Source organism: Ochotona princeps, chromosome 7, assembly GCF_030435755.1.
Source record: "Ochotona princeps isolate mOchPri1 chromosome 7, mOchPri1.hap1, whole genome shotgun sequence".
In the NCBI taxonomy this organism is placed as follows: domain Eukaryota; kingdom Metazoa; phylum Chordata; class Mammalia; order Lagomorpha; family Ochotonidae; genus Ochotona; species Ochotona princeps.
The window spans coordinates 33510201-33537531 of record NC_080838.1 but is presented as its reverse complement, the minus strand read 5'-3'; the positions used below and the strand labels follow the sequence as shown (position 1 = coordinate 33537531).

At 43.8% G+C, this 27331-nt stretch overlaps 1 protein-coding gene across 4 annotated transcripts in view; it reads right to left on the bottom strand.

Annotated features, from left to right (window-relative positions):
- SEC24D (SEC24 homolog D, COPII coat complex component) overlaps nucleotides 1-23441 on the bottom strand; it is a 123885-nt gene extending 100444 nt beyond the window's left edge. Inside the window, exons 1-4 of one of the 4 annotated variants that reach the window (XM_058666913.1) lie at nucleotides 23293-23441; nucleotides 20997-21156; nucleotides 11552-11678; nucleotides 1007-1155 (exon numbers count right to left, since the gene is read on the bottom strand). In XM_058666913.1, coding sequence (XP_058522896.1) covers nucleotides 1007-1155; nucleotides 11552-11678; nucleotides 20997-21114 — 394 coding nt within the window. In that variant the 5' untranslated portion in view covers nucleotides 21115-21156; nucleotides 23293-23441. The other 3 variants (XM_058666914.1, XM_058666915.1, XM_058666912.1) reach the window with 3 other exon arrangements.
- Between the last annotated feature and the right edge of the window lie 3890 nt (nucleotides 23442-27331).

Here is a 27331-nt window from a genome sequence, read left to right as displayed (position 1 = left end):
TCAGGATTAGCATGCTAGGTGAGGACTTTAGCCACTAGGCTACCGTGTCAGTCCCAAGTAGAAGATTTTAAAAAAGCAAAAGCACATTTAAAATATATCCTTATATTGCATGATACATGTATTAGCTAAGGTAACTATCTGCTATACTATCTAGAAAAATCATAGAGAGGAAACTTTTATTACAGAATGAGCACTATCTTGGTAGTTTCTATAAATAAAAATTCTTCAGATTCTGTGTTGACCTAATCAAATGAGTTTCAGAGCTAGGTAGAACTAATGAAATAGAAGTTCTGTCCCTGGCATGCCTTCTAATTGTATGGGATATAGCTAGTAAACACCAGATCGCTTGCTTTGCTTTGACTATGTGAAACTAGGTTGCTTCTTTGGAGACTTATCTATCTTGAAACCAGTAAAATAAAAGACTCAGAGGGATTTCTGCTGATTCTTCCAAAAACCAATGTGGATAATATGGAAACATTCCTCCGAAGGACAAATGGTTGCTTGTGCTATCGTGCCATTGCAGCGCCTCTGGCTCCTACAACATCCTGCATTTCCATCCACCCGGAGCTCAGCACTGCAACTTTTTCCCCCCTATTCTTCCCCTGGCCTCACATCTGAGCTTCCATTCTTCTCAGGCTATGAAAGTGACCACAGTGCACTGTGAAATACAGAATATTGTATTTTTCATTTGGGAGCCCCACACTATACAACATGTGGTTAAAATGACCCTTGTATTTTTAAAAATAACTTCACTGTTCTAATGTCCATTTGTGAGGTCAGTATTTCCCGCTTTTTATTAGTCTAGAGTTGAATGTAAGGTATTCCAAGGATTCTTCAAGTTTTTTTTCAAACAATTACAGCATAATGCAGGGAAAATTAGTCATATTTAATATAAAAATATCCAAACACTACCTGATTATTGTGTGTTATAGTTATAAAAATGAAGAAAACTGTTCTCATTCATAATGTTCACAACACAGGCAGTCAGTGATAACGACACTATTACCATAGCTGTTGATTTGCATAGCACCCAACTGACTGCCCAGTTGGGTAATGGACGAAGTGGACACAGGACTCGGATAAGACGACTGTGGAGATGGTTGGTACGGTGCGTAAGAGGAAGCCGCATTACTGACAGGTGGAGGGCCTGGAAATCTGAAAGAGAAAAGTAGCGTATTGATGATAAGCAAATGACACGCAACCAAAATGTTAATAACCTGTAAGATCAACTTGACCTACCTAGTGAACACTAGACAAATGAATGATATTGTAGGTTAAATTTTAAATTAAAGGTGATGTGAACTTAAAAATGAATCATGCATATTCCTACACTGAACATGGAATCAGCATTGAAAATCAATTTGGGAAGATTGAACTCATTGTCACCTTATTTATACTAAGGTGAATAATCAGCAGAAGTTAGAAAAAATGAAAACTTAATGGCTGTACCTTTATGATCATTCTCTTTCTATACCATCTTTCGAAACAAAAAATTTGTAAAAAGATTTATTTATTTTCATTGGAAATTCAGATATACAGAGAGGAGGAGAGACAGAGAGGATCGTCTGTCCTCTGATTCACTACCCACGTAGCTTCAACAGCTGGAGCTGTATCGATCTGAAGCCAGGAGAAAGGAGCCACCTCCAGATCTCCAACTCAGGTGCAGTGCCCAAGGCTTTGGGCCATCCTCAATTGCTTTCCAGGCCACAAGCAGGGAGCTGGATGGAAAATGGGGCTGCTGGGACACGAACCATCAGTCATATGGGATCCTGGTGCATACAAGAGAGGACTTCAGCCACTAGGCTACCTTATCGGTCCATGAAACAAAAATATTGTAAGCATTACAATCTCAAATGAATAAGATGATGCCTGCTAAGTAAGAGCTGAAAATGAGTAGATTTGGAATTGCTCATGTTTTTACAGCTAAAAATTTTAAAAGATTTATATTTAATTTTATTGTAAAGTCAGGTATATATAGACAGGAGGAGAAACAGAGAGGAAGAGCTTCTGTCTGTTGATTCACTCCCCAAGTAGCTGCAATGGCCAGAGCTGCACTGATCTGAAGCCAGGAGCTTGGATCCTCTTCTGGGTCTCCCACAAGGGTGCAGGGTCCCAAGGCTTTGGACCATCCTTGATTGCTTTCCCAGGCCACAAAAGAGCTGGATGGAAAGCAGGGTTGCCAGGATTAGAACTGGCACCCATATGGGATCCCGGCACGTGCAAGGCAAGGACTTCAGCCACTAGGCTACCATGCCGGGCCCACAAGCAATCTTTGATTTGATTTCAACTTGCATGCTTATGGCCACCATATTAACAGTTCTCCTTTTCTGGTTAATCTGCTAAAGGAAGGTAAAACATGCCTTTGGTTCACAGGATGGATTTTTTTAAACCAAATTTAAATATTAATTAAAAATCAAGTTTTATCAGATGGTACACTTGGATTTCTTTTTTGTTTGTTTGTTTACAAACTGTCAATTACTTGGTGATCCATGTCTTGCCTCTGTCCCCCATTGTCTCTTGCAAAGTTGGAGGCAGAGCCTGAGCAAGTCCAGTGGCTTGCCTGAAGTCTGCATCTTACCCATGACAGTATTGCAATCGGCCTTTCCCTGGGCCCTAAATGATCACCCTTTTCAAAACATTGCATCAAATTTACCTCATCATTTTTCTCTACCGTGAATTTTAAAAATATTTTTCATTTTCCTTTTTTACTATTTTAAAAGAGACAGAGACCAACACATCTCCCACTCTGCTTATGCCTCTAAATGCCTGTAATTGTCAACACTGGGCCAGGCCAAAGCCAGGAGAGTGGAACTCAACCCAGTCTCCCGTGTGAGTGGCAGGGAACCAGGCACCTGAGATTCCTGTGTGCCTCCCAGGATACCCAACAACAGAGGCTGAAACAGGAAGTGGAGCCGTGACTTAAACCCAGCCACTCTGGTATGGGATGCTGGCATTCCGGAGGTATCTTGACTGCTGCGTCAAATGCCTTGTGCCCTTATATTCTGAACTTACTAATTATTATAAACAAACCTCACAATCTAACCTTCAAGCTACTATACTGTACAATATTTAGCTAATTTCCAGAAGGATGATAAGTTACTCCTCATAATGGATGGATAATTAAAATGCTTTTCCTTGTGACTCAGAAGTACAAACTATCTTATGTCAACAATCAGTTATAAACAGTCATAGAGTTGGCATAAAAAATGCTTTAACCCCAAAATACTATTAAAAATCTGTCAAATTTTGTCAAAAGTTTTTAAAAGATCAATATAATTAGACCAACCATTTTACATACTTTAGGGAGAAAATCAGCATAAGGACAAAACAAAAGTTACCATTCCACAGTGAAACTTTTCTATCTCTAACTAATTATATGACACTGAATGTGAAACATGCAGGGCAAAAGATAAATCTTGCCTTCACTGATTTGAAACCTGTTGTGGTTACTGAAAACTGACTTTAACATGGAAAGACTGGTTGTATAAATCCATTGCGCCTAAGAAAAAATCATTCGGTTTTTCAAGAAGTAATATTTTTGTCCTCTTTGGTACCTAGATCCTGAGGGAAGGAGTCCTTGCACACAGCCTGAGTCTCCTGCCCGCTGAGAACACACGTGTGGAGGCAGGCAGGTGCATTTACAGAGCAGGGATTGGATAAGCAGAAGCTGGCAAAGCAGCAGGTACATGGGGGGAAAGTGCTATTCCATTGTCTGAGAGAAAGCAGATCCCAAACCTTTTAAGAATGTGTGACAAATGTTAATGCCACTTTGAAAATACAAAATTCTAAGTACACAGACAATACAGATCAGACAAAATCATTTCAAATGTGGATAAGGATGTTGAAACATCAAATCATGGGAGCTTTTCTTACTTTGTGTGTGTTGATTTTAAGCTGATGATTAGGAAATGAAATGTGTTTGGATAAACATGTAGCTTATGGCCAGAAAGTGAAAATCAAGCTGTCTGCAGAACGGAAATTGCACAAAACCACCAAAATGAGGCATGTCCTCAGAGACAGAGGAGGCCTACAGACTCTCTGAGGCATGAGATGATGACATTTGCAGGAATTACTTTTCAACTGTAAAAGAAATGCTTTAGAAAATTCAGGTGCTCCTGAATTGCGTCAGTCTGCTTCACTTTTGCTGTATTCTAACTGCTACAGAGCACGGTGTCTCCTGTGAAGTCTATCAAAGTCTGGTTCCACGCATCAGGCACATGGATTAGGCAGGGACAGGCCTTGAAGCACTCTCCACCTAACTGAAACTTCAGAGCTGCCTGGGATGTATTTTAAAACAGGATGAGGACCAAATACATTCCAAATAGAAGTTATCACACAAAAAAGCTTATGAGGTTTTTTCCTTTTAATTTAACAACAGTTTAAATATGTACACTGCAGACTGAGAGAATGTACCATTAGCTATTACTGTTGAATCATACATGCCTATTTATTATTAACTATTGTTTAATATGTGTCCTAGGAATTACACTTTCAGAAATTCTCAAGTACAGGATTACTTTCTGAGCAACTTAAATGGTATGAGCCTTAAACAGATTAGGCTTTTTAAAGGCAATGGCAACAATTTAAACATAAGAAGAGAGGCAGGAGCATGACAGAGTGGTTACAACACAGTTGCAGACACCCACAGCCCATATGAGAATGCTGTCAGAGTTCCTCTGCCTTCAACCCAACTTCCTGATAATGCACACCCTGGGAGGCAGGAGGCGACAGCTCAAGCACTTGGCTTTCTGCCACTCCGGAAAGAGACCTAGGTTGAGTTTTGGCTCTTGGTTTCAGCTTGGCCCAGCTCTGGCAGTGGTGAAACTAGTAAGCAGGTAGGCAATGAACCGGAGAAAGGAAGATCCTTGTTTCTGTTAAATCTCCCTGACTTTCAAATCAAGTAAAAAAATATATTATGATAAAAATTTAAAACAATGGTATTAATTGGCTAAAAAAAAACTCTTCACACATAAAAAGGAAAAAGAAATGAACCAAACATCTTAAAAATACAAATCATGATGGTTACAATCCCAGCTGCTCCACTTCTGATCCACCTTTCTGCTAATGTATTGAGGAAAGCTGTACAAGATGCCCCAAGTGTTTAAACCCTTGCTCCCAAGCAGAAACCCTGAAAGAAGCCATAGGCTCCGGGGTTTGGCTTGGCTCATCCCTGGCCACTGTAGCCATTTGGGAAGTGAACCAGCAGATTGAAGGCTTCTTTCTCCCTCCCTTTCAGTTCCTCATCCGTTCCCCAAACCCATCTCCCTCCTTTTCTCTCTTACTCTTCCTTTCATATAAGCAAATTAAATCTTACCCAAAAATGTGCTTAGTATTTTTCAATTTTATTACTTTGCCAAATTATTTTATCCAAAGTCACTGAGCATGTGGTGTCATGAGTCTGGGCAAGAACCCAGGTCCTCAGCAACCCTTCCCCACAACACAGAGATCAAATGTGCTATTAAATCATAAAAATGAGCAAGTGGAACAGAAAGACCAATTTCTCCACTATAAAGGGAATGTGGTTAAAATTGCATACTACAGGGCCCGGCGGCGTGGCCTAGCAGCTAAAGTCCTTGCCTTGAACGCACCAGGATCCCAAACAGGCGCCGGTTCTGGTCCCAGCAGCTCCACTTCCCATGCAGCTCCCTGCTTGTGGCCTGGGAAAGCAGTCGACGACGACCCAAAGCCTTGGGATCCTGCACCCATGTGGGAGACCTGGAAGAAGTTCCTGGCTCCTGGCTCTGGATCGGCACAGCACCGGCCCCTGTGCTCACTTGGGGAGTGAATCATCGGAGGAAGATCTTCCTCTCTGTCTCTCTTCCTCTCTGTATATCTGACTTTGTAGTAAAAATAAATAAATCTTTAAAAAAATTGCATACTACAGAGTTATATATTTCTCATGTCAGCTACCTCTATTTTACATGTTTCTGAACTGAGAAATATTCAAATACACGTTTTCATTTATCAATTAATTGAATGTAAAAAAAATTTTGATTCACCAAAGAAAAACACAATACATAAAGAAATGACTACCAGATGATTAGTAAAATATGCAAATTTGGCCTCAAGTTTATCTTAACTCTCTGCAGAGTTCATTAACTTGTCTATGGCCTGCTCAACTTTAAGCACCATCGATTTTCAAGTTTGCAACAAACTGTACCAGAAAGGAGAGATCAGCTGAAGTTTGCTGGAAGTTGGGATAAGGTGACACATTTTTCAGTATTTGATTTAAAAAAAATTTGGATCTCGGGCCCGGCGGCGTGGCCTAGCGGCTAAAGTCCTCGCCTTGAAAGCCCTGGGATCCCATATGGGCGCCGGTTCTAATCCCGGCAGCTCCACTTCCCATCCAGCTCCCTGCTTGTGGCCTGGGAAGGCAGTTGAGGATGGCCCAAAGCTTTGGGACCCTGCAACTGCATAGGAGACCTGGAAGAGCTCCTGGCTCCTGGCTTCGGATCTGCATGCACCGGCCCGTTGCGGCTCACTTGGGGAGTAAAACATCGGATGGAAGATCTTCCTCTCTGTCTCTCCTCCTCTCTGTATATCCGGCTTTCCAATAATAATAAATAAAAATCTTGAAAAAAAATTTGGATCTCAAATACTTAGCACATAGAATTAGAGAAAATAAAAGCTCTATAAAATCCTATAGTTGCATTCCATACTTAAAAGAAAACTAAAGGGGAAAAAAACCCCTATTTTCATTGTTGCCTCTTTTTCCATCACAATCAATTTTGTAGTGATTCATACCCATCAGCTTCGATTTGGGAAGCCAAGTCCCTTCTCTGAACCAATTCACTGTCTGTTAATCAAAATAGGCCACTTACAATTGACAAATTGACGTTCCTCCTTACAGTAAAAAAATTGAGTTGTGGGTAGATTTTACTTATTGGATTCATTCTGCTCAACACTAACCCAGCTTAGATGACTTGAGCACTATTGTGTCAGAAATTCATTCTGCCTCAGCTGAGATTCAAAGAATAAATTATTAAGTACAATTTTTCAATTTTGTGAAACAATCATTTAAAAAATAAGAATGTATAGACTTTCAATTCAAGTCAACATAGTGACTGAATTGCATCCTAGTTGGTGGTTTAGATATAATCAAACCTGGGCCCACCGGCGTGGCCTAGCGGCTATAGTCCTCGCCTTGAACGCGCCCGGGATTCCATCTGGGCGCCGGTTCTAATCCCGGCAGCCCCACTTCCCATCCAGCTCCCTGCTTGTGGCCTGGGAAAGCAGTCGAGGACGGCCCAATGTATTGGGACACTGCACCTGCGTGGGAGACCTGGAGGAGGTTCCTGGTTCCCGGCTTCGGATTGGCACGCATCGGCCGTTGTGGCTCACTTGGGTAGTGAATCATCGGATGGAAGATCATCCTCTCTGTCTCTCCTCCTCTCTCTGTATATCTGACTTTGTAATAAAAATAAATCTTTAAAAAAAATAGATATAATCAAACCTAAGAGATTCCTCTAGCCAATCAATCCTCTCTGTGCAAATGATGGAGATGGAATGTTGTTAGGCCATAAAGAAAAGCCTCGTACCAACTCTGTTTTTTGATAGAACTGGTGTGATTCACCTGTACAATCACTGTGCCCTTTGCTGCATCACACACACAGAAACATGTCCCAGGGGGTAAAGTAGAATGAGCCATGGAGCTTATCCCAAAATACTCGACTCTCTCTGATTTTTTTTCTTTCATTTTTCTAAACCCCATTTCCAATCTTCAACTCAATATTCAAATAGTAGGAACAACAGAGACGGAACAAAATCTACCCTTGGGAGTGATAACAAAAGCAAATTCTTTTTTTAAAATTTTTTAAAAAGATTTATTTATTTGTATTACAAAGTCAGATATACAGAGAGAGGGGGAGAGACAGAGAAGAAGATCTTCTGTCCGATGATTCACTCCCCAAGTGAGCCGCAACAGGCTGGTGCAGCGCCGATCCAGAGCCAGGAACCAGGAATCAGGAACCTCCTCCAGGTCTCCCACGTGGGTGCAGTGTCCCAATGCATTGGGCCGTCCTCAACTGCTTTCCCAGGCCGCAAGCAGGGAGCTGGATGGGAAGTGGAGCTGCTGGGATTAGAACCGGCGCCCAGATGGGATCCCGGGGCTTTCAAGGCGAGGACTTTAGCCGCTAGGCCACGCCGCCGGGCATGAAACCAGACTGAACTCTACAGCAAGGACACGCTACAATGGCCTTTCCATGTGCAGTCGAGATACTATTGATAACTGCCAACAAGTAAGGGGTTGCTCACGGGCACCGTGTACAGCATGAGTTTCTCATGGGCACTGTGTACACGCAAGTTCCTTTGTATGCAGGTTAGCATCACTAAGCTCTTCACAACCACTTCTTAATGCCGCAGCTAGGAGAAGTAAACAGACACTGATTCAGTGAGGAGCTGCCTGGACCAAAGCTGCTCAGTATGTCGCAGCTCTCCAATCTTCCCTCCTCACTGTGTCAGACCCTGCCCTAATTTCACAATCACCATGATGGTCTCCCTGAGGTCAGAGTAAACTGTTTCCTCCTAAGCATCCTGATTCAAATTAAACAGCAGCAGTAAACCAAAAGCAACAAGGCAACGCAGGTGGATAGCAGTAACTACTTGAAGCTAGTTATTTAATCTCTGCATATCCTGTTAAATCAAAATCATTGGAGATGCCTGGCAAGAATGGATTTTTCCAGAGCAGTCTTCTTTACATCGGCACCAAGAGCTCTACTGCAGCATGTACAAGTGGGTAAATGAGTCCAAGCATGTGATAAGCCCTCTGCTTGACCCAGAAGCAACTTCTTGGTCCTCATTCTGCTTTCCCCCTTTCCCTTCCATCACTCCTTTGACAGAAGCAACAGGGTCAAGTCATTTGACTTCTTGCTCCAGTCCCAATCACTGTCACACTGAAAACAAACTAGACCCATAGCCTGGCTATTGTGAACTTATAGGGAGTAAACTACCAAAAGGAAAATCTTTCTTTGTCTATGTTTGAAAAATACATAAAATTAAACGAATAAAAATTTAAATGGGTTCATCATTGGCAGGAACTAGACTCACTTTTAGGGGTTACCCCCAACTGCAGCATCCAGCTCTACAACCCTTGAAAGGGCTCACTGCCCTTGGCAATAAACCTCCAGACCATCCTTGGAGAAAGGCCAAAGTAAACACTGCCAAAGGCTTGGCACTGACCCTGGGTCTCAGCAGCAACACCTCACAGGGTCAGCCAGCAGTGATGGGACTTCAACAAGGTGTGCTGCTGGCTCCCTTCCTGGAGATTGTGCCTTAAGCAGATTGTGGGCTCCAACTATTTCAAGCATCTCATATTCTGGCATCTCCAGGCCTGCTTTCAACTTCCTGCTTCCGTGATTTATCAGAAACACAAACACAAAACTTATTTCCTATGTTGTCTTCCTATACTCTTGCCTTTTGGGAAGCTCTTCACGCGGCCTGCTGCCTACTATATCCAGCTTACAAAATGGAACAGTGGTCACAATCTGATTAACTTACTGACACTCAACTCAGTTCTGTGAAAGATCTAATATGGCAATTCAAAACTGTATTAAGCAACACAAGTGGGGGGGGTGTAGCATGATGGTTTAACAGGTTAATCCCCTGCCTGTAGTGCTGGCATCCTATACGGCACTGATTCTAGTCCTGGGTGCTCCAGAGCCAGCTCCCTGCTTGTGGCCTGGGAAAGCAGTAGAGGATGGCTCAAGACCTTGGGATCCTGCATCCATGTGGGAGACCTGAAAGAATCTCTTGGTTCCTCACTTCAGATAGACTCAGCTCTGGCTTGTGGCCAATTAGGGAGTGAACCAGTCGGTGGAAAATCTCTCTCTTCTTATCTCTCCTTCTCTCTGTAAATCTACCTTTCAAATAAAAATAAATAAATCTTAAATAAAAAAGAAATACAGATATGTCATCAGCATCTCAGGAATCAGAAATTAATATTCTAAAATAAACATAACTCAAAATGACAACATGACACAAGTAACTTCCAAATGTACTTTAAGATTAGCATACTTAAGCCACTAGGCCACTGGGTCTGCACACCCCTCCTAAGACTATTCAGCTCCTCATTAACATATGACTTTTTAGAGCTATAAGCCTGGTTGGGCTATCCTAAAATTCATGAAGTTCAGTAAAAATCATGCTTGAATACTATAAGCTGCTAAATATAAAGACACAAGACAGCTGAATAGTACCCTTTAACCATTTTAAGATTTATAGCAGCTGGTTATGTATAAACTAAAATTGAGATGTTAATGAAGTAGTTACAGGATGTGGTTAAGAACTTGTATTTTCTAACATATTGGTCACTTAATACCATGTTATTTAACTTCATGATGTTGTAAATTTCCATGTTTCTTCCTGTTGTTGAATTTATGCAGTGGCTTTTTGTTGGAAGGGATGATATTCTGCCAGCTCTACTTTCAGACCAAGGATGGTCTCCCAATGAAACTGTTGAATTTATCTGGACAATAAGATGCTGGACTCTGCATGGTCCATGCCCACAATGAAGGAATTATGACTGGTTATCAGCTGTACTATTGTTAACAATATGGAGGAATTCAATATGGGGGGGAGGGCTTGGGGAAATTCCAGAGCCCATGGAACTGTGTCATAAAATGAAATAATAATAAAAAAAATCACAAAAAATTTTTTTTGCAAAAAGATAAACTATTAATTGACTTTTTACTAATATTTTGAAAATCTCCCATATGTTGGCTACTAGAGTTCCTTTACCTTATCGTGTAAATTCTAGAAATAGTCTGAGCTAAAGTCCTCACCTTACATGTGCCAGGATCCCATACAGGTGTTGGGTCGTGTCCCCTCAGCCCCGCTTCCCATTCTAGATTCCTGCTTGTGGCCTGAGAAAGCAGTAGAGGATGGCCCAAAGCCTTGAGACCCTGCACCTGCATTGGCAACCTGGAAAAAGCTCCTGGCTTTGGATCAGCTCAGCTCCAGACATTGCAGCCAGTTGGGGGAATGAATCTGTGGATGGAAGATCTTCCTCTCTGTCCCTCCTTCTTTCTGTATATCTCACTTTCCAATAAAAATAAATAAATATTAAAAGGCTAGCAAGTGAGAAATGAGGGTACATTGCAGTATGCACCTCTACCATTTACATAAAAAAGGGACTCTCAATGAAACTGTTAAATATGTCTTAACAACTGGATGCTGAACTTTCCACCATTGTGTCTACACATACAACGTCAGCAGAATGATGTACTTGTGACTGTTGCTGAAGGACTAAACCATTGTAATAAGATAGGGGAAAACAGTAGGGGGAGGGAGGTGGGATCCTTGAGCCTATAGAACTGTATAACAAAAAAAATGTAAAAATGAACTTTAAAATATTTGCCAAGGCTATTTTTGTTTGTTTTAATTCCCTTGCTAGGTTTTCTAAGTGTTTTGTGTCCTGGGATAGTTTTCCAGATCTTTTCAAGCATGTAGACATTAGCAAGAGGTCAAGTTTTCAGCCAACACACAAGTTTAGAAGGTATTTCTCAAACAAACTGAATAAGGTCTGCACATTTGGGCTGGAATCCAGTGAGCTCACCTTTGGGAAGGATGAGCGGAGGCCTGCCCTCCATTCTGGCCAAACTGATGAGATCCAGGAGGTGGGGGACCCGGAGGCAATATCATGCCAGCAGCAGCTCCAAGAGGTCCTGCTGGCTTCATCATTCCTGCAAGAGAAGTGCCTGGACTTAGATGTGTACTAAAGCACAGTGGCAACAGGTTACAAATAAGCTGAGGGGGAGGAGAAGGGAAACAAAAGGGTTAGGTCAAGAGACCTCACTCACTTGCTACAAGCATTATATACACACCTGTCAATGCTAGACTTAGCATAATTACAATACCACCACAATGAAGAAAGAAAGGAATAATTTAAACACTAAACAGAAACTGAAACCAAAAGAGCTTTGGCATATGTACAGGTATCTCGATAGAATTCACTGTTATGCAAGGAATGTTAAAACACACAATGGGAAACGCCAGGTGGACATCAGAAAATAAATCTGGAAAAAAACAGTAAGAGGTATTGTACAGTGTACTAATTAAGTGGGGAGCATGCCACTAAAAGGGCAGGCATTGGGCTCAGTGGTTCAGATGCTGGTTGCAACACCTGCATCCTATGTAGGTGCACCTAGGTTTGAATCCCAGCTCTGCTCCTGATTCCAGCTCCCTGCTAATGTGCACCCTGGGAGGCAGATGGTCCGAGTATCGGAGTCCCTGGATTGAGTTCTTAGCTCTCACCTTTTGCCCAGTCCAATCCTGGTTGTCATGGGCTTTGCAAGAGTGAACTAGCGGATGGAAGATTTCTTTGTATCAATGCCTCTTAAAATTTTTTCAAAATTATTTTTAAATTGAACAATTTTTTGAGTTATACAGCATGAGAAAAGAAAGTGAAGAATATGTTCTGCTTCTCCAATAAATCTAAAGAACAGGGTCGGCATGGTGGCATAGCAAGTAAAGCCCAACAGTAGCACCATATATGGGCACTGATTTGAATCCCAGCTGCTCCACTTTCAATCCAGCTCCCTGCTAATGGCCTGGCCAAAGCAATGGGAAATGGCCCAAGTGTCTGGGCTCCTGCCACTCACATGGGAGAGCTTCACAGAACTCCTGGTTTTGGCCTAGGCCACTAGTGTTGGCTTTTATGTTCATCTAGGGAGTGAACCAAAAATCTATCTCTTCCTCTCTACATATAATTACGATCTCCAAAACATATATATTTTTTAAAAAATTCAATTTACATCCTTCAGAGTTTAATAATTTTTCCAAGAGTGTAAAAATTGGTTGATAAGCAGTTGGGGGGGACTGCTCAAGTCATTGCAATACAAACTATGAGATTACATGCAATTAACTGATGCTCCTGGCATGGACTGTGTTCATTTACAAGCTGTTCTTCTCACATAAGGATCTTCAAAGGCTTCTCTTGAGAACTGTAAGCAGACATTTTTTTTTCTTCTATAGAAACAGGTCACAGGACAAAAGCCACTGGGCTCTGGGTGAGAGCTGTTCAAAGCCTCATCTGTCACTTTACAGGAAACTGTACGGCATTGAGCAGGAAGCCTGCCTTTCAGGGCTTCCAACTCCTCTCTGCTGTATTACCCAAGAGACCTCTGCTACTGTAGAAGGAAAACAGAAAAGGCGCAATTCTCTTTGCTCTCTCCACTTCCATCCTGCTTGTTTTGTTGCAGCCATTCAATTGACTCTCAATCTCGCCCGTCTCTGACATGGCATCAATCACCTTCCACCTTGTCTGCTCTGCACTCCCCTTGACCTCCTAAAGATGCTTCATACCAATGGCTGCTTTCCTCTGATATCTCCCTACAGAAAGTTCATCACTTCAAAAAGACGCCAATCACTGCAGAACCTGCAATCAGCCAGGAAGAGTTTCCTATATCATAACAGTCATATTTTTAACAGGGTGCTTTCAGAGGCTTGGATAATCCAGAGCCATACATACTCAATGAAATGCCAGTTTTTCATAAATAATGCTACTGCAAACTTTTGCAATGGTTTCTTCTCTTAAATCAGGATTCCTTAAAGAAATTTTACACACTGAATCTACAGTCACATTTTTATAAAGCAATAATCTGATGTACCACTATTTTCAATAAATATTATTCTAGGGTAGGTATTGGCACAGCGTTTTGGGATGCCACTTGGGACTCCCACATACTGGAGGGCCTGGTTTGAGTCTTAGATCCTCCACTGTAGATCCAGCTTCCTGCTAATGTGCACAGCAGGAGGCAGCAGGTGATGGTGCAGCCCATCTAGGAGATCTGGATTGAGTTCCAGGCGCCTGGCCCAGCCCTGACTTTCGTAGACATTTGGGGAGTGAACAGGATTGACGTTCTCTCTTTCTCTTTTCACTTTAAAAAAAAATTCATTATACTTAAAAGCCAAAGTTAGGGGCCCGGCGGCGTGGCCTAGTGGCTTAAGTCCTCGCCTTGAACGTGCTGGGATCCCACATGGGTGCCGGTTCTAGTCCCAGCAGCTCCACTTCCCATTCAGCTCCCTGCTTGTGGCCTGGGAAAGCAGTTGAGGATGGCCCAAAGCTTTGGGACCCTGCACCCGCGTGGGAGACCCGGAGGAGGTTCCTGGTTCCCGGCTTCGGATTGGCGCAGCACCAGCCATCGCGGTCACTTGAGGAGTGAATCATCGGATGGAAGATCTTCCTCTCTGTCTCTCCTCCTCTCTGTATATCTGACTTTGTAATACAAATAAATAAATCTTAAAAAAAAAGTCAGTTACACAGGGAGGGAGACACAGAGAGACAGGTCTTCCATCAACTGGTTCACTTCTTAAATAGCTGTGATAACCAGAGCTGGCCCAGTCCAAACCTAGGAGCCAGGAGGCTCTTCTGGATCTCCCAACTGGGGGCAGGGGGCCCAACATCTTGGGCCATCCTCTGCAGCTTTCCCTTGCCATTAGTAGAGAGCTGGATTGGAAGTGGAGCTGTCAGTCCTCAAATCCGCACTTGTATGGGATGCCAGAAGGACAGGCAGAGGATTAACCATGACAGCCCCTTACTTTCTGCCTTTTAAGTAAAATGAAAATAAATATTTTTAAATTATATTATTTTTAGCAACACTGCATTTTTTTTTTTTTACCAAGTTCTAAACTCCGAACCCAATAAACTTAGAAAAATATGGGCCCTGGGCAGTGGTCTAATGACTAAAGTCCTTGCCTAGCATGCTCCGGGATCCCAGGAGCCCCACTTCCTATCCAGCTCCCTGCTTGTGGCTTAGGAAAACAGTCTCAAGGACAGCCGAAAGCCTTGGGACCCTGCACCTGCATGGGAGACACAAAAGAGGCTCCGGGCTCCTGGCTCTGGATTGGCCTAACTCCGGTCGTTACAGTCGCTTGGGGAGTGAATCATTGGACACAAGATTTTCTTCTCTGTCTCTCCTCCTCTCTGTATCTCTAACTTTTCAATAAAAATAAAATAAATCTTTAAGAAAAAAAAAGAAAAGAAAAATATGAGACCTGTGGTCTCACAGATTTGGGTTTGAATTCCTTGTCTACCATGTACCAGCTGTGACCCTGAAAAGCTCTTTTGTAAAGTCTTTATTGTTAATACTATGTCATAATGACAATGTCTCCTACCTACAAAGATTATTTAAGAATGAGAGCATGTAGCACAATCACTTCCATATCCCCTGTCCTTTCTTCAAGGGTTCATATTGTAAAAAAATGTATAAATAATAATCATACACATTCTTGAATTTCCACTTAAAACATTAGTTTGAACAAGCTACAAAGGTAGAACTAATATACTTTCAACTTAAATAATTATAGTACTAGAGAAGTCATAGGTACTCTTGCTTTTTAAATAAATGGCTAATATCAATTTTCATTAACAACTTCCATAAATGAGTCCACAGAATGAAAAACAGTTTTGATATACATAGGCAGGTAGACCTCAATCTTGCTAAAAAGGTACTTTCACTTTTTTAGAAAGTCAACTGTACAGCAATGACAGAAATTCATTCAGCAAACAGGGAACAGTGCCTAGGGCACTTAGAGTAAACAGCAAACAGTGCCTCGGGCACTGAGAGCTCTTCTAGATGAGACAGCTGGGAAACAAGGAAGCCCAGGGCCCAGTGCTAAGTGTTAGGATTTGCAGAGGCACTACCTCTTGGAGGAGTCAGGAAGCATGTGAAGTGGAGGAATTGCTGGAACTGGAATTGTCTTAGGACAGATGACGGAGCACTTCACTGTCCCACATGGGACAGTGCATGACTTGGTCAGAGCTGGCAAAAGGTTCAATGTGGAGGGATCACAGGACTGAGTGGTTGGAGTGCAGGCTGCTTAGCTTGGTGGGGTCAGACTGCAAAGTCCTGTGTATCACATGGACTCTGTCCCCAGAGCAAAGGGAAGTCGGCTTCATCCTTATCTGCAAAGCCGCAGTGTTCCCCTGCCATAGCACCCCACAGTACTGGCATTTCAAATATGATCAGACATTTTCAGGAGGAAAGGAACACCAAATGGTGAAAATGAACAAACGCAATGCTCCTGCCTAAAGGAAAAATACCTAAAATCACAGGGCAGTCATTGCAGGCTTGAATGCTCAAGTTCAACCCCAGCCCTCTCTGTATAACACCAAGCAGGAAAGATGGTGGCAACCACTCCTCTGCTCCCTAGCTATTCGGGCTGCAGGGCAAGGCAACACTTCTGGCCGGCTCTAGCAATACTGGCAGCAGAGGTGGCTCTTCCAGGAGGAGAGGTGGTGACTGCTGTGGAATAGTCCTGGTGGACTATACAAGTCTGTGACTACACCTTTCATTGGAACCCTATTGGTAACACAAACAACCTCATAAAAATCATAGAAAAGCCAACCTTCAATCTGACCATGGATCACACAAATTAAAATCAAGCTTAAAACACACATACACACACACACACCCCTACAAAAATAGAAAAGTTTATCTAAAGGAATGAAAAAAAGACCAGCTCACTGTTACATGGCCTGAATCCCTATGCTACCATTCCTAAGGCATGGTGCTGATGGCATTCCTACACAAGCTTACTTTCTTTACTAGGGGCCTTAGCACAATGGCCATGACCCCTATCCAAATTTCAGGACACAATACATCTTGACTCTTAACATCTAGACCAGGGGTCCTCAGGCAAGAACTATTTTGTCCCTAAACAGGCATCTGGCAATGTCTAGGGCATTTGTGCTTGCAAGAGCCCCTAGAAAGGGATGTGGGGAGCCACGACTGACATTGGGTAGGTACACATGTGCACAACCAACAATGTACTGGCTCTAAATATCAATGGGGCTAAGGCACAAAAGCCCTGCATGAGAAAGCAGTAGGCGCACCCTAATTCCTCCTCCACACTTGCCAATGTGCAGTAATCTCTTTCCAAAACACACGCTAGGCTGTGATCTTATCCAGCTGCAATCACTTCAGCAACACCCTACTGCTTATAAAATGAAACCCAAGCTCCTCGACATGGCCCCACTTCCCACCCTGAGAACGTCTCTTACTGCCCATACTCCACAACTGAGGGACCCTCTGCTAAACGCTCCCAAATCAATCTCCACTTTTCCTTTGTGCCAGTGCTGCCCCAGGAACTCAGAGTGCCATACACTTCACACATTTCCCTCTACACCAATAAGAACCATACGCACTGAGTCTAGGTTTATTTTGCTCACTCACTACATGTTACATTTGTTACTATATAGCACCATTAACATTACAAAGGCACACTTATTAGGCACAAGTCAGACCCAGCCATATCTGCGATTGAAGATTCTTCAAGGAGCCACAACTAGGTTGCCTGTGTCGGTCAGATAAAAATATCACCAAAAGACTACATGAGAATATACATGATGACTGAAGGTTAAGGTGGCTGAGGCTCTTCAGCACAGAGCAGCGAAGACTGCGGGAATTTAATGAAAGCCTTAAATAATGAAACAAAACCATCACAATTTAAGAATGGTATAATGCACAGCAGTAGGCCAGTGAAGATGAATGTCTGGCTATTCGTCTGAGAACAGGTATGGACAAAGAGGTCTAAGCTAAGGCACGAAGAATATAATCCAATCAAGATTGGTTTTTTTAAATATTGGCAAGTAACAAAATGCTCTGTTCCAGAATACTACAGCTTGCCACATACTTCACTCACTGAGTAAACACTCATACTAAGTTCAAGTTAGCCACTGCAGAGATACTTTTTACGAATTTACCTTTTTTTCAAATTTTCATGAGTGCCTTTTTTGCTACAGGCACATCTATCATGTCCACATCCTAAATGGGTGTGGGAAGGAGAGGAGGATCTATAAATATGTGCAAGGAAGAGTCTGGTCAGCAACACCTGAGAAGAACCTGGAACTGAGTCGAATGGAGGAAGATGAGAACAAACTGTTCCAAGAACAAAGCAGTGGCCTACTAGTGTTGAGGGGTACTGGTGAGCAAGCACTACTCAGCCCCCAGATGACAGGAACTGAGTATCCCTGGGAGAGGACTGTGGTAAGGGAGCAGTGGGGCTGACAAAACAGGAAATGGGTGAAACAACGAAGTCCTCAGGTGCACAATAGGAAAAATGCAATGAGTATCTATAAAAGGTTAAGTCCAACTAGGCATGCATGGTATTAGCAAAAGAAAAATCCCTGCCTCAAAAACTAATGGTTTGGAAAGTCAGTACTAGAGAGATGTATAAAGATTAAAAGATCATTTTAATAATCTACAGGAGAACTAGATGGGGGGTGGTGGTGGCGGTGAACAAGACAAGTTCAATGGGAAGCAGGTGTGAAAGGTGCTTATAATTCCTACCAAAAGAGTCAAGTGACCAATCATATTGGAGGAGACAAACGGAGAGTTAGTTTGTTCCTTTTCCTTTTCCTTTTTCCCCTTTTCCTTTTCTCCTTCCTTCCTTCTCTCTGTCTTTTCCTTTCTTTTTTACTAGTGAAACTTTCTCACATGGATCACTAAATAAATTATGCTAACGAGTAAAATTTGGAATGCAAAGAAAACAGGTTTTCATGAAATACTGAATTTTTTTGTTCATGAGGAGTTTGAAAATATGGAGTTTGGAAATATGGAGGTGAGGCAGGTACTTCATACGGAATAACATCACTTAGGGGGAAAAAAAATCTATTGAAAGAGAAAAAGTGGTAAGGATGGAACAGAGAGGGAGAAAAGGCAAAACTTCAAGGTCATGTGGCAGCCAGGGGCGTTTGTGGGGAGAGGATCCCACCAAAGCAATGCCCAAAAAGGAACCAAGATGAACAATAGGATCTGTCCTCAAAATCAAAGAAGAGAGGTGTGTAAAAGCAGAGTGGGAGACCGTGTCAAATACAAGAGAGAATGGCTAGGACAACACCTGTTGCATTTAGTAATAGGAGGCCACAGATGATCCTGAGAAGTGGAAGAGTCGATGGGCCAAGCAATGACACATGAAACACACTGAGCCCTGGAGGGAAGCCCAGGCAAGGGTGGAGGTCCCTGACTGCACTGAGGGCTGTGAAGACAGCAAGGAGAGCGGGCGACACTGACTGTCATACATAGGTGTGCATGAATTTGCTGTCTGCTTTCTTGAGGGATCTGGATGTAAGTCCTGGCTCCGGGACACACTATGCAACCTTGGTCAAGTCATAGCCTACCAGACATTTGGTTCCCTTGGCTGCAAGAGAGGGCCATTAATCCACAGCATAAATCTGTATGAGGATTAAAGTAGATAATATATGAAAAACTTCTAAGATCAGTTCCTGATACACGGTAAGCACCAAAAATAGAAAATTACTATTGTCTATAAATGCTCAGAAAGGAGGAGCCAGCAGGTAGAAACCAGAGAAAGATAGGCTGATGGTTCCCACAAGTTCAGGAAAGCAAGACTGGAAATCATATAGTCCCGGATAAGAGAAAAAATGCTTCATTGGGAGGTCCTTAAAACAGGTGAGAAGACAAAATCATCAGGGTGTCACTCCACAAGAGACTTCCAATCTGGATGCACTTGCTATAATGAACTGTGTGTGGCCGCAGGGCTTCCAACAGCTCTCACTGATTCTGCACCAATATGGACTATAAAGTACAGCCCAGTGAGCTTTGAGTGTCACTCCTAGATTACATGGATCCCACCTGCCCTGTAGGATCAGCACGACTTATAAACAATATCATAGGCATCCAGCTTCACTCTTTCTCCGACCCCTAGTATTCACAAAAGTGGATGTCTGGATTCTGCAGGAACCATTCAACCACCTTGCTCCAGGTCCTATCTAGGGGTCCACTCCTCCTGGGCATTTACATACTATGACATTTCTGCTGTGTTGAATGCCTCAGTATTCAGAACCCCTGTGATTACCTCGCTCACTGAGGGTTCTGGGACTATATGACTTGAAGCAAGCTGCCACTAGCCTCAGCCCTGCCTCCAGAAGCTTGGTTTCTTCAGAGTGATGATAAAACCAGGTAGCTTCATGCATTCAGCTGGTACCAGAACATTAATTTTTCAGGTCTATCCATTACTCCTTTATTGTCTAATCTTTCCCCAAAGCTGAGACTCTCTGCAGCTCTGCTGGGCACCGTATATAAATATTTTAAAAGATTTATTTACTTTTATTGCAAAGGCAAATATACAGAGAGAAGGAGAGACAGAGAGGAAGATCTTCCATCTGCAGACTCACCCCCCCAAGTGGCCAAAATCGCTGGAGCTAAGCTTCGAACCATAACCATAAGCTTCTTCCAGGTGTCCCACATGGGCACAGGCTCCCAAGGCATTGAGCAATCCTGTGCCTGTGCTGCTTTCCCAGGCCACAAGCAGGGAGCTGGAAGGGAAGTGGAACAGCTGGGACACAAACTGGCACCTCTATGTGGTCCTGGTGCCTATATGGAGTCCTGGTGCATACAAGAGAAAGATTCAACCACTAGGTTCTATGCCAGGCTCTAGGTACCATATTTTACAGCAACCAATATTGTTCAGTAATGATTTCAAGGAAAGGTTGTATTTTTTTTAAAGATTTATTTATTTTTACTGGAAAGGTAGATTTTAAAGAAAGGAGGAGAGACAGAAAGATCTTCCATCCACTGGCTCACTCCCCAAGTGGTCACAATGACTGGAGCTGAGCCAATCCAAAGCCAGGAGCCAGAAGCTTCTTTTAGGTCTCCTATGTGGGTGCTTCATCCCAAGGCTTTGGGTCATCCTCTACTGCTTTGCCAGGCCACAAGCAGGGAGCTGGATGGGAAGTGGAGCAACTAGCATGCGAACCAGTGCCCATATGGGATCCTCACACATGCAAGGCAAGGATTTTAGCTACTAGGCTACAGCTCCAGGCCCAAAAGGTTATATATTTTTTTATTATTATCAATGGATAATTAGTGTGCAAATTTAACAGCATTTTTCTACTATCAAAAATGATTTTTTTTAGAAAATTAGTGCCCAAGTTACCTTAGCACGCATGTGTATAATGTTTACCCCTCTTTCTGAACATCTTGTGTCTCAGCCAGAGCAGGGAACAGTCAGGCAGCAGTCCGAGGCGCACACTGTACCTGGTGGGGAAGCTGCATGCGATGGGTCCCCGTAGTGTCCATAGTGAGGTGGAGACAGGCCAATTCCAGGCTGCGACTGGGAGTAGGGGGGTGTGGCCACATACCCTTGGTGACTCATCCTGAAACTGTCATTCCAAAGCACAGCTCCACAACAGATTCTCTGCAACAAACAAAAACACACCAACAAAAGAGTGTTAATGACTGGGTGCTACAAAGGCATCGATGCTGCAAATACCTATTTTCTTATGGTTTGAAGAAAAGTATAATTCTCAGGGGGTGTGTGAGATATCCTCATAGTATACGAGGTTTCATAGGATCATCCCAGGCAAGCTGTAACTATAACTCCTGAAACAGTCAGTCCTGGGCATTCTCAGACAGGAAAGCTCACTAACCATGGCCAGCCAGCTTCTCACTGGACACTTGAAGTGTTGCACACACAGGTCTTCGTACAGGCTCCCTCTGTTATTCTTTGGATTCTCAAGGCCACTTTTTTTTTCTTGTCACAGAACACACCCTGTCATTCAACTGACTAACCAACTACAGCAGTCTGCAAACACATGCTTGACCTGGCTTTTTAGTACACCTCCAACTGGTAGCTTTTAAGAGAAATGTGGGTCAACCAATAGGAGAATATAAGTTGACAATGGATTCATGATCATAATTTGATCAAGCCAAGCAGCAATAGCAAGTACTTCTGAGTTGTAAGCAGGTTCTTAATAGAACTTCTTCCTGATTTAAATGACATCCCACTTTTAGGAACACATGCACCTCTATTTAAGGAGCTAAGAAAAAAAATCTCATTTCAAGCGTGTGGGTATACACATTTACAAATAAACCCACCAGACTCAGCTTGCTTCTATGCAGAACCCAAACGTCTTTGCTTGTAAGTTTTCCATTTTCCCAATTTTTCTGTCAACTAGGAAGCATCTCATTAGACTATTTTCAGTTTTATAATGAGGTAGTAAGTGCCTTGGATCCTGGAAAGAGGAATGGGTTTTGTGCACCTGCCAGCACTTAGAAGGGTAACACAGAAAACGATGAAGAACCTCTCTGGGGTTCAAATTCCCTCTTTATAAAATGAAGCATCCTGAGGCCTTTCCAAATACAAAACACAGATTCTAGTTTCCTGCCAACTTCTTTAGCCAACACAGACCTATTCTTTTTTTTGTTTATCTGCTGCCTTCTGAGATAAAAGATTGGGTGACTGCTGCTAAGACTTGGAGTCCGCCTCTACTCAGGAAATGGCATTTCAAATTTTCAAGTGTGAAGCCAAACACTAGCGCTCTGGTTTCCTATCATCTCAAAGTGTGAATTTCCAAAACTAAAGCGACCCAGCGCACGCACAGATAACATCACTTTCTTCCTTCAAGGGAGCACTCAGGAGCAGAGCGGCAGGCAAAGGCCTTTTGGTCCTCTAGGTTCCTGATGACACGTCTTTTCCCTCCTCCCACTCAGCAGAGAGAGAGACGTGGCAGCCTGAGCTTTGGTCAGGCTCCTCTAACCAGCCATATCGCGCCAGCGGGCACCAACCCACCAACCCACCTCCGTGACAGCCTGTTGCTGAGCAAAGAGAAGAGGCAGAAAGAGCAGGAAGCATCCCGCTCCCCAGCCTAGGTCCCGGGAGCAGCGAGCTTCCTCACACAGCCCAGGCTGCCACGTCAAACTTCCTCACCAAGTTAGAGAAACCTGACTCAGCTTCAGGCGGCGACATGGCAGAACGCCACTTGGCACCGGGGCAGGCCCAGACCCAAGGCTGGGGAGCGCCAATCCCAGCACGGAACCCACCCCCCCAACACCTCCACCAGGCCACTGTCTCCTGGCAACAGTAGCTAAGGTGCACTTCTCCCCCAGGAGCAAGTTGGGATAGGGCCGGCTCAGTCTCACTCCCGGGATGTCCGGACGCTTAAAGACACAGTGGCCGTTTTCACTAGGAAGATTTGGCATATCCCCTTCCTCAGAGAACAGCGAAAACAATGGACGACGAGCACAGGGTAGCCAGTGAGTGACACCGGTACTCGTGACGACCTGGCCGTCCCTGCATCCTCTCTCCTCTACCCCGGCATAAAGTGGGGGGAGCGGATAAAAAAAAAAATATGCCCACGCCCACCTTCCTTCCTCCCTCCGGCCCCTTACTAAACTGCACTAATAAAAGGCTCCAGAAGCCAGGACCAGGTCTCTCCAGCGCCGGCCTCCTCCACAGGTGAGCATCCGACCGGGCACCGCTCCCCGGTCCCGCTGCGCCCCAAGGAGGCGGCCGTCCCGCCAGAGCGCGTCCGCGCGGGGCGAGGCGTTTTACCTGGTCCTCGTCCGGCACCCGCTCCCGTACGCTGCCGGGCGTCGGAGAGCCTGCCTCGCGTGCCGGGAGCACCGGCTGCCCTGGCACCCGCCGCGCCTCGCTGCCAGCTGCGCGGCGTCGTGGGCGCCCGGAGTTGCAGCTGGGCTGGGAAGTGCCACGTCAAACACTCCCCGGCTGCGCGCGCCCGGCCCGCGGCTCCGACCGCCGCGCTCCCGCGTGCGCACGCGCACTGCCTCCCGCGGGCGGGGCCAGCCGCCGGGGCCGCGATTGGCCGCGTGTCCTCCCTCGGCGCTCGCCTTTTTCCGGTGGCTGTTGTGGTGGCTGCCCGTTTCTTTTCCTTTCTTCTCTGTCCCCCTCGACGCCGCAGGCCAGAGCGTCTAAGAGAGCCACGTTTTCGTCGTAGCAGGGAGAGACGCGCGTGCCGTGGGTTCATTCATTCCTCCATTCAACAGGTAGCAGGTTCACCCCTGCCCTCATGACGTATTTCTGAAAACTGGTATTCCGAGTGCGAAGTACAGTTTAAAGGCCAGGCTGGCACGGTGCGTGGACAAGTTGATGACGTATTGGTGCAGCGGCAGCACTGGCAGGCAGGCCCGAGGCAGACTTGGGCAACGTGTCTGGCTGGCAGGAGAAAAGCTGAGGGGTGGGGAGTAGCGGTAGGGTGCCTCAGGAGAAGCCAGGATGCTAACGTTCCACGTCCTCCTTCCACACAGCTCTGCTAGCCCCGGATTACTGACCCCGACCCCCAACAGGCTCAAGCTTGCACAATAAAACTGGCCCAGTGTTCTTGTTTTCAGAGAAGCGACTTACTGATGAACTGCCTCGGTCAAAACGTATACCGAGAGCTTGCTGGGAATGTTAGGTGAATTGTGTCTGAGGTCACTTCAGCCATGAGGATTTTTGGGTCCCTTAACCCACTCCTGAAGATGGGATGACCACCTGCATCCAAATTCAGCTCCGGTCGAGTTTGACAATAAATTTTGAAAGTGTTGTTTGAAGTATTCCTGTGTTCTTAACATGGTAAAAATGTTTGTTGGGGGTTTAGGAAAAGTCCTCGACCATGTTGAAGGAGTTGTTGTTTCACAGCTGTATCCCAGGACTGACAGTAGTGACCCAGGACAAAGCACTGTGGATGAGGAGCTGCGTGGATTTGTGCCCCCTATGAAACTGGGAACTTTGAGCTGCTCAGGGACCCACCTTCTCCGAGAGAAGGATGTACTTACAGTTCTAGGACAGTGTTGAATTCCTCTTAGGTCCTGCTGGAAGGGACTTCAGAGATGTGTTTGACTCTGAGTTTAGTGAGCACCGAATCCAGCCTAGTTATTTATTAGGTTAATAAACAGGCTTATACAGAATATGACAATGACTACTAGTCTTACAGCTGGCTGGAAGTCCTGCCCTCTGATTCTAAATCAGAAGCTCATGGGCTCTTTTTGATACTACTTTCCTTTGCTATTTGCTTCTGTTTCTGCACAGTTTTTCCAGAGAGAGACTACTCTAAGTTTTCAAATAACTGAAAATGAACTGCTCTAACCATTCCCCTGGTGACTGGATAACGAACCGCAAATATGGTGGGATATGGCTGCCTTGTTTCTGTGTTGCTTCATTTCTGCTGACCTAGGAGCCCACCTTTGAAGTAACTAACTCCCACCCTTCTTGGGGTTGATCTCTGGCCTTCTTCACTCTAAAGCAACAGCCAGGATTCCCAGCCTTCCTTAGCCTTACCTGTGTTGTGGCCACTTATGCTTAGCTTCTAAAGTTAATGTTATCACCTAGGAAACCATACTCTAGTTGAAGATGAGGTCACAGGAAATGATCATATCTCAGGTTCTAGGTTCTCAAAGTGGGTGGTGTCTTTCTATTCCTTAGGTGCTTTATGTTCAGGTGCTTATTGTTCCAAGTTTCTTTTTTTTTTTTTAACCACCATGCAAAGGACGGTGTAGAAATCTGTGGAAGGAAGGTCCTGGTGGTACTGTGGGCTGCTTCTGTCTGGAAGCCTTTTGAACTTCACAGTCACAATGCTTTTGGTATTTATGGAACTTAAAAGGTTGAGATTCCTGATTCCAAACTTGGAAATAGGAAATAGCTTTTTTGTTTTTAAATGTCTAAATAGTCTAAATTGGGACTATTTTTTAAAACTCTGGAAACATGGTAAATAGGGCCAAATTAAATGGGAGTGCAGAGAAGGGTATGTAGTCCCACACTGAGTGGCACCATTAATAATATTAATGAGACCATTCAAGTGTTCATCAACACCAAATACTAAGTTGTTTCTAAAATTAGCTTTTGAGCATCATAAATATTTTGCTGTAAATATATTATATCACATATAACTAGCTTCAGCCACAGAGTGGGCAGTGTGACTTCGTACTGTCCATGTAAAGTAACTCGGATTGAGTGCTGATATTGCAATCACTGTTCACTGTACAAGTCTTACTTAGCAAATGTTTATTAAACACCTAAGCTGTATACTGTACTAAGTACGATGGGTATCCTGGCTGTCTAAAGACCATGGACTAGATCAGGAATTGACAAACAATGGCCTGAAGGAAATGTCTGGCCCAACCTCCTGTTTTTGTACAGTTCTGGATGGGCCAAAACCAGAAGCCAGAACTCCATCCACTGTCCCACATGAGTGGCAGGGTCAAATCACCTGGACCTGATCCAGCTGCTTCCCCAGGCACATTAGCCAGGAGCTGGATCAGAATCAGAGCAGCAGGCACTCAAACCAGAGCTGCCCTGTGGGATGCTGGCATTGTAGGAGGAGGCTTAAAACCCATTGTGCCACAAGGCTGGCCCTTTGCACCGTCTTTGAGTACACAATGGTATTTCCTCTTTTTTTGGTTTATTTATTTTTCTTTTTTATTTTAAATTAGTTTTAGCAGATTCAATGTAATTTTTTAGGTATAGTTCTAAGAACATAATGATATTTCCTTTCTCCCAGTCTCCTTCTTCCTCCCTTTCTTGTATTTTTTTTTATTTTAAGTTTACATTACAGTAGAAAAGCTTAATACACTGAATAAGTTTAACCAGTCAAAAACAAAAAGAACTTTAGTTAGGGGAAATATAGACAGTAGCTATAAACAATAATTGGATGAAAAAATGACCATTTCACTCATATACAGTAAACTTTAAAATTATTAAAACTATAATAGTATAACATTCTTTCTTTTTAAATTATTTTTATCAGAAGGGCAGATTTGTATGGAGAAGAAGAGACAGGAAGGTCTTCTATCCACTGGTTCACTCCCCAAGTGGTCGCAATGGCCAGCACTGACCTGATCCGAAGCCAGGAGCCAAGAACTTCTTCCTTGTCTCCCATAGGGGTTCAGGGTCTGAAGGCATTGGGCCATCCTTTACTGCTTTCCTAGGCCACAAGGAAGGAGCTGGATGGGAAGTACAGCAGCTGGCATACTATCCAGGGCCCATATGGGATGCTGGCACTTGGGAGGATTAGCCAGTGAGCCATTGCACTGGGTCCTTAATCATTGGTTTGACAAAGATATAAAGCAGAGTTTGATAAAATGATATTTGTAGCAGTATTTATTTCCACCATTACCTCTTTCTCTCAGAACCTGTAATAGGAGACTGAAATCAAGAGCTAGTCAGAGGAATTGCATCCAGGCACTCAGATGTGGGACATGAGCTGTGAAACAACTTAATGAAGCACCTTTCCCCCTAAGTTTTCTCATTGCACCTGCTGGAACTCTTACTGTAATATCAATTGATAAATTGATGAGCATTTCTGTTGGGTTGTACTTTTAGAGGAAATTGACTTGTTTATTTTTGAATGAAATTTTAGGTGAAGATGATATGCTGGTTAGTTCATGTGTTAGCCTTGACTGGGCCATGATATCTGGCTTAATATTATTTCTGGTATGTCTGTGTGGGTCCTTCTGAAAGAGACTGGCACTTGAAGTAGTGAACCCAATAGCGCAGGTGATCCTTCCCAATGTGAGTAGATATTGTGCAGTTGGTTTGATGTTCTGAATACAAGAAGAATAGGAGGTTGAGGAGAGGGAGGCATGATGGTATATAG